The 7,500-nt window shown below is 33.9% G+C and overlaps 1 protein-coding gene across 1 annotated transcript in view; it reads right to left on the bottom strand.

Moving 5' to 3' along the window:
* LOC138863602 (chymotrypsin BII-like) overlaps positions 1-7,500 on the bottom strand; it is an 8,746-nt gene that overhangs the window by 111 nt on the left and 1,135 nt on the right. Inside the window, exons 2-7 of the mRNA XM_070128240.1 lie at positions 4,783-4,855; positions 4,176-4,320; positions 3,691-3,863; positions 3,345-3,425; positions 2,995-3,134; positions 1-2,498 (exon numbers count right to left, since the gene is read on the bottom strand). The exon at positions 1-2,498 is cut by the window's left edge and continues 111 nt beyond it. Of these exons, the coding sequence (XP_069984341.1) occupies positions 2,244-2,498; positions 2,995-3,134; positions 3,345-3,425; positions 3,691-3,863; positions 4,176-4,320; positions 4,783-4,855 (867 nt within the window). The 3' untranslated portion in view covers positions 1-2,243. The remainder of the gene's footprint in view (positions 2,499-2,994; positions 3,135-3,344; positions 3,426-3,690; positions 3,864-4,175; positions 4,321-4,782; positions 4,856-7,500) is intronic.

Consider the following 7,500-nt stretch of genomic DNA (forward strand, 5'->3'; position numbering starts at 1 on the left):
CTCTATTACAATACTCAAAAGAAACAGCGCCGTCCGAGGGGCACTTCCCACCCACCACAGCTCCTTGCCCTCCGCCTGCCCAGCCGCCACTGCCCACGCACTCACCTGGCGTATACACTCTCACCAGCGTTGCCGTGCATAGGCCTAATGATTGGCAATGGCTACAAGTACAAACAATCATCAGCAATACAGTGGCATTTTTATACAACAATCAGAAATGACAATACGTTCATTACTGTTCTAGATGAGGGTATAATTTATTAATAAATTATACGCCATGCAACACCGCAACCACACAGGAGGGCAGGTGGCTAACAAGCGCTCGTTTCGGTAAGTATCACCTGTACACAACTTGGATCATGGATTACCCTGTCGATGGATTCTTACGCAATACGCCATGCAAGAATGCAATCCATTACGCATAACAACAATAACAATAATGATACTATTTATGATAGCAACAATGATATTGATTTCAGTAATCCCTATGATAATAATAACAGCAATAATAGTATTGATGGCAACGCTGACGATGATCATAATCATATTGGATATCACAGCTACTAATATTTAACATGACCTATTAAATCGTCAAATTGGAAATCTTTAAAGTCGTGGCACGCATTATTTTTATTTTTGATTGAATAATTGAAAAAAATAAATGAATAAAAATAAAATGGTGAGGAATAGCAGCCTATTCTGCAGTTTAGAGATCTTATACGAAGAATTTTGTCAGTTTTATGAAGAATACTATACATCGTAAGTAGGCATACACTGTGCCTGATTCAATACACTTTGGTAATACTGGAGTATTTCCTGAATTTTCAGATCATTTTTATTTTCTTTCATAATTATTAAAATCATTATTATTACGACTTCTGTGTTTATTGCTATCATTTTTAATATATGTCATTGGCGCTGTCATTGTTTTTCTCATTATTTTCATTATCATTATAACTTTATTTATTGTCATTATTTTCATAATCATTTTTGTTCTTACTATTTTATAAGCATTGATATAATCATCATTATTAGCATACGTAGTTTTAGTATCACTATTATACTATCATTATCATCTGATTAATATCAATGTTGTAATTGTTATTATCATCATTACTATCATATTACCAGCAGTAATAGTCTTATAATTATTATTTTCATATTTATCATTAGCATTATTCTCATCATTAGTAGTAGTATCGTTGGTAATGATTTCATTACTGAACCGTATTCATTGCGGCAAATGATGATACTAATGGTAACAGTAATAATTAAATGGTAATAGTAATAATAGTATGCAAAGTAATATAAGTAATGATAATAATGATAATAATGATGATAATAATAATAATAATAATAATAATAATAATAATAATAATAATAACAATTATGATAATAAAAGTAATACCTTTAATGATACTGATAATTATAACCATAATCATAATGATAAAAAACAATAATCTTATTGGTGGCAACGACGATGATTATAATAATTTTTAGATACCGCAGCTACTAATTTCCAGCATGACCTAATAAATGGTTACCTTGTAAATCTTCAAAGTCATATATTTTCGATATTATAAATTTAGCAATAACTGAAATAATAAGAAATAATAATAAAGATAATGAAAATGTAATGGCGAGGACTCACAGCCTATTAGCAGTTTAGAGATCTTATGCGAGGAGTTTTGTCAGTTCTATGAAGAATATGAAACATCGTAAGTAGGCATAAAGTGTGCCTGATTCCATGCACCTTTAGAATATTGGAGTATTTCCTGAAGGATTTCAATATAAAATGCAAATGCAAGATGTGCTCAAGAAAAGGCAAAGAATCAAGATCTAAGTCTAGATGCAGCCTTTGGGGTGTACACTTGCGCCGCCATGCTACGAAAAACCGCTTCCAAAATTTTATTCATAGACAGTGATGAGGCAAGGAATAATATAAAAAAAAAAAAGTTTATGTCTCTCTTCCCTATTTTTATCTTCCCTTTCTCCCTGATATGTACCATAGTTTAACATAAAATGTCTTGCTCTATATGTTATTTACATCCAAAATTATATTTACAGTTACTCTTGTAATTATTAGAGTTCAGTTTACTTAATTTGAAAGACCTTTACTGAATTATGTATTTCAGTAAAATAAAACATGCAAATTATCAATTTCCATTCTACGGAAAGGGAGCTCACAATTCCTTAGAAATATGTATGAACTATGAATAGTTCATAAACACATAAAGGATTCATTAATGAACAAAATAAACAAAAAAACTCCCATATACAGTACAAAAGAGTTGAACCAATACAATATGTACTAATGACAGATCCAAAATACCGCACCCATTGGGTGCAGCATTAGGATTCATCACTTTATCGATAAATTTGCGATAAAAAAACACATCAATGAATCCTTGAGGGGATTGTGTCTTACAACCCGATATGATGAAGCTACTGATACCATAGAGAGTATCGTTGAACACCGCCGGAGATCCGAAGTCGCCCTGGAATAGGAGGATAGTGATAAATGGAAGTGATGCTCAGTGAGAAAGAAACTGGGGAAGGAGGGAACTATATGAATAGGGAGAGAGAGGCAGGAACAGACCGAAAAGGTGGGAAATAGACAGATGGATAGGAAAAGAAGCAGAGAGAGGGAGGGATGAAGAAAGGAACAAACAGGAAATGAGGGTGAAGGATAGGGAAAGAGGGGAAGCGAGGCGAGAGATGATCTCCCGTGCTGATGTTAGGTATTAATTCTGTCTTCAGGAAATAAGTAACTTTTCATTATGCGCAATCCTTAAATTGTTAAATTTAACAAAAAATGAGAGAGGAAGGCGAGGGCAGGAGGAAGAGGAATGAAGAGAGAGAAAGAAAGAGGCAGAGAGCGAGAGACAGAACATAAGATGCAGATAGAAATAAGGGCAGGTAATAAGACAAGGAAAATGAAACAAACAAAGAGTTTATTCCCATGATTCTGCAAACTAAGAGAGAGCGACTCACATCGCAAGGGGCTGCAGTTTGAAACTCCGACGTTGTGCAAATTATGTCCACAGTGCCATAAGCATCCATGCATTCCATACGAGACATTGCCCTGGTTTCCATTACTTGAAGGGGAACAACTCCTGGTCCATGAGTGTACGCTGCAATTCAGGTAATCGTGAGAACGAATATAGATATTCAGAAAAAAAAAAAACGATATGGAATTCAGTTTCTAATAAAAAAGGAAAACAAAAAACGATAAATTTTATGTCATATTTAAACAAAATAAAAGGTGTACATTTAAAAATCTTCATTTGAGTCTTAATTTTTATTTATCCTTTTGTATCTTTTCAACTGGCTATATTACTTACAAGTTTTCCCCCACCCAGTGACCACCAGAGGCATACCATTGTACGCGTCACTAGTCGGCAATTTGATAGGGAAAACTTTATCTGAGAAGGAAAATGAAAAGCAATTTATTTCTGAATGGATATATATATATGTATATAAATAAATAAATATATATATATATGTGTATATATATATATATATACATATATGTACTATATATATGATACCGTATTTCACTGACTTTTACGAAAACATGTGCATAGGCAAATGTATAAATATATAAACATATGCATACATATACAAATACACAAACACAAACAAGCACATTTACACCCTTAAACATGAACAGAAAAAAATACCACGTACCATTCATATCTATCTTCTTTTTCAATTTCACAAGAGCAATATCAGCCTTTAAGTGACTCTGACTGGCATGAAAGTCCGGGTGAATAAATACTTTCCCAACCGGAATCCTCTGGCTACTGTTCTCCGCTTCCAGTAAATTGTGGCGGCCCACAAGTATATACAAATGCGCAGAACTGGTAAGAAAAAAAGGAAAAAGGATAATAAAAAGGAGAGGACAACATATGATTATGGCGAAGAAGGAAAAAGTAGAAGAAAATGTATAAATCGTAACATACAGAAACAGGACTGACATTTTGCCAGCATACTGGTTCTGTTATCGTTATCATATTATTACTTTTATTTTCAATATTATTCTTATCACTATTGATACTGTTAATATTAAAATTATCATTACTATGAATGTTATTTACAATATAATCATCATTATCATTATATGCATTACCATTATTATCATTTTCGTCAACATCATCACTACCATTACTCACTCTGATACGCAGTTGGCAGATGTCAAGATAAACATATCACTGAGGATAGCGCCCCCACAAAGATAACGAGTTTTCTTAAGAAGACACGCCTGGTATCCGTGCTCGTGCGGCAATGCCTCGCGGCCTCCCACGATCCGCTGGCCAGCTTAGAAAAGGAGGGTGAAATAGTCCTAATTTTGAGTATGGATTATAGTGTGTGTTTGCGTGTTGTGTTGGGTGGTGTGTGTGAGTGTAGACTCTAGCATGGCGTGACAGGGACAGCTGCATTACTGACAATTTCCCATTTCTCAACACAACCTTATATTTCAAATAATTGTGTTTCGTATTTAGTAATCACTAAATCGCGATTTTCATAATAATAACCACAACAAATAAAACCATCGTTATCAAAATGTGTCCGTGCGTTTTTGTGCATGTGTGTTTATGCTTGTATCTGTGGGTGTGTGCGTATTTATGTATGTTTGTGTGTGCGTATGTACGTTTGTATGTGTGTGTATGTGTATGTGTGTGTGTGTGTGTGTGTGTGTGTGTGTGTGTGTGTGTGTGCATGAATGTATCTATGTCCGCATATATGTACATGTATGTGTGCGCGGAGACAGAAACTTACGAGGAGGAAGTCCTCCAGTAGACTCAGGAAGAGGAGGTCCTTTAGCAGGGACCTCGATTGGAGGAACAGGTGTCTGGAAAACAATTTGAACCATATAAATCGCAAATGAATTCACACGAAGCATTCAACTTGTTATATGAAGCTGTAAAAGTAAGATTAATTTCCTCTAATCAAACGCAGTTTACTCTGAAAGGACCACAGCGGTTACGCTTTTCTTTCGACTTTTGAATGGTATAATTATTTTTGGGAATATAAATAAATAACAACAACTGTTTATTTGGATTTGGTAGAATAAAATAGAAAATGTATTCCAAGCTCACGTGAATAAAGATTTTTTCGGTCCCTAGATCTTGTCAATAATATTTGTCTATTTAGTAATTTGTACATTTGATAGCATTTTATATATCTTTTTAAGAGGGGAGTTTTCACAACCATAACACTCTATAACAATCATCGCAACTGATATATAATTGATCCCTTACACGTTTACGGTATCACAATATTCGAATTGTGGAATGGAGGGGAATCGAGAACCGTCTCAATTGCTCGTCATTATTGCAAGAATCATGCATGAACGCAATCGCTGTACTTTTATTACCGAGTATAATTACCGACCACATGGAGAGCGCCTGACCCATGAGAGCAAGAGGGCGAGACAAAAGAAAAGTAAGTAAAAAATAAACTAATGAAAAATAAAATTAACTTCAAGCTAGTATCAATTTGGAATAATAATAATAATAATAATAATATTATTATTATTATTATTATTATTAATGATAATAAATAGTTCTCAGATCAAAATACGATATTCCGCGGTTCGCCATAACAATAGTATATCCTTAATTGCTATAGGTACAACTCCGTAATTACATTACAAGTGGTTTTAACTTTCGTACATCTGGCAACCTTATCGATGTAAACATAGCGTAAACAGTATCTTTTATGAATGAGGCGAAACAGTTAATTTGTTTGTGAGAAAGTGTCATTGGGAGCCTATAAATAAATAGTGTTTATCATTATCTATTTCTGGAAAGTATTAAAACTATTTGATCTTTTATTCAATTAAAATAAGTGGCCACACAACGTGTGGAATAAGTTATCGATTACTTTATAGTACAATATTTACCAAGTGCAATTTCCTGAAATCCTCTTTATCGAAATGGCAACACCTATAGAGGTCAGACAGAATTCAATTTTGACTCTACATGAAAAGTTATATATTTCTTTAAAACATCTATATATAGCAGGCAAATCAAATGAAAATCTACAAAATCGACGAGTCCTTTGCAAACGCCAATGTAGCTAATGAAGTGACTTGAGTTTCTTTTCACCAGAACCAAACATGCTACATTATATTCTTAATCACAGAACACTGACACAAAATTGAACACAAAATCGCAGTAGGATTATTGTGGATATGTTAACGCTCTGCCAATGTACGCACGCGTGTATGTGTGTGTGTGCAGCGTTTACAGTCAATACATGGGGATGAGTTGTGATACAAAATACATGATTCGTTTCGGTAATTCTGGATGCCCTATGTTGTGCTAAAATGTGATCCTAATTTTCAGTATTATTTCAAGTCTTGGCGTTTCTATGAGGAGACGCATACATGTGTACTTCCTTCATCTGGAGCAGGTACTAGCTGGCTGGTTTCGAGGAGGGCCAATATCAAAAGCCTAAGAACCGACTCCCAATACATGTGCTGTATGATATATAATATCTTCTAAAAAAGATCTTGGCTATTCTGATGAAATGAGCATTTAACTCGCTCTCACTTTCATTTGCCGAACATATATTTTTTCTTCGTTCTTTTATCAATGCACGACTGTTTGCAGTATATGCGTGTATATATATAAAATGGCTTACTGGTCCTTCCTCCTGAAATTTAAGTTTTTATATATCTTAATAATCACTTATGGAATGATAAAAGTTAAAAAGTATGATCAGATTTTCGCACTACATAAAGGGCATCTACAAAAATCCAAACGAATTATACAGACTGTTTCGTAGCTCGTCACCGATCATAAACTTCTTGTTTACATTAAGGGTAAATGCGCACATGCAATGACAAAGCTTTTGTATATTCACTGTTGCCCTACTCGCGTTTTCTATGTAGTGAGACAGTGAAGGAGGAAAAAAACGAAACCACCAGTTCGATTAACCGCTACTAGATGGTGCTGCTACGAGAAGCATTTACAAAGTTATTCCTGATTTTCCAGATTTTTATTTGATTTCGCTAACATACATAGATGTTTAAAGTTTGGATCGTTTTCATGTTCCAAAAAATGTGCAGTTATAGTTTTTACCTACTGTGTTGATAAAAATGTGAATGCCGCACCCTCCTTAGGTGTTGCCATTTCGAATAATATTAATATTAATATTAATAATAATAATAATAATAATAATAATAATAATAATAATTTTAAGAATTTTGCTCGATAAATACTTCTCTACAAAATCAACGATATCTAATGCTACATGTTTCGATATTACCTATTAAAAGAAAATGAAAGACCGAATGGCTTCGGAATAGATAGTAATACAATTATTAGTTATTTCTTTTCTATCAACCACACTCTTTGTTACTAGAAACCTAGGGATTTCGCTTTTTTATTAAGATATTTACGCTATGTTTACATGAATATGGCTGCCAGATGTACGACAGACGGACCCAACAAACGCACCGAAATTTACTTCCAGAACTGTAGCTTCATC

Source organism: Penaeus vannamei, chromosome 12, assembly GCF_042767895.1.
Source record: "Penaeus vannamei isolate JL-2024 chromosome 12, ASM4276789v1, whole genome shotgun sequence".
Lineage (NCBI taxonomy): Eukaryota > Metazoa > Arthropoda > Malacostraca > Decapoda > Penaeidae > Penaeus > Penaeus vannamei.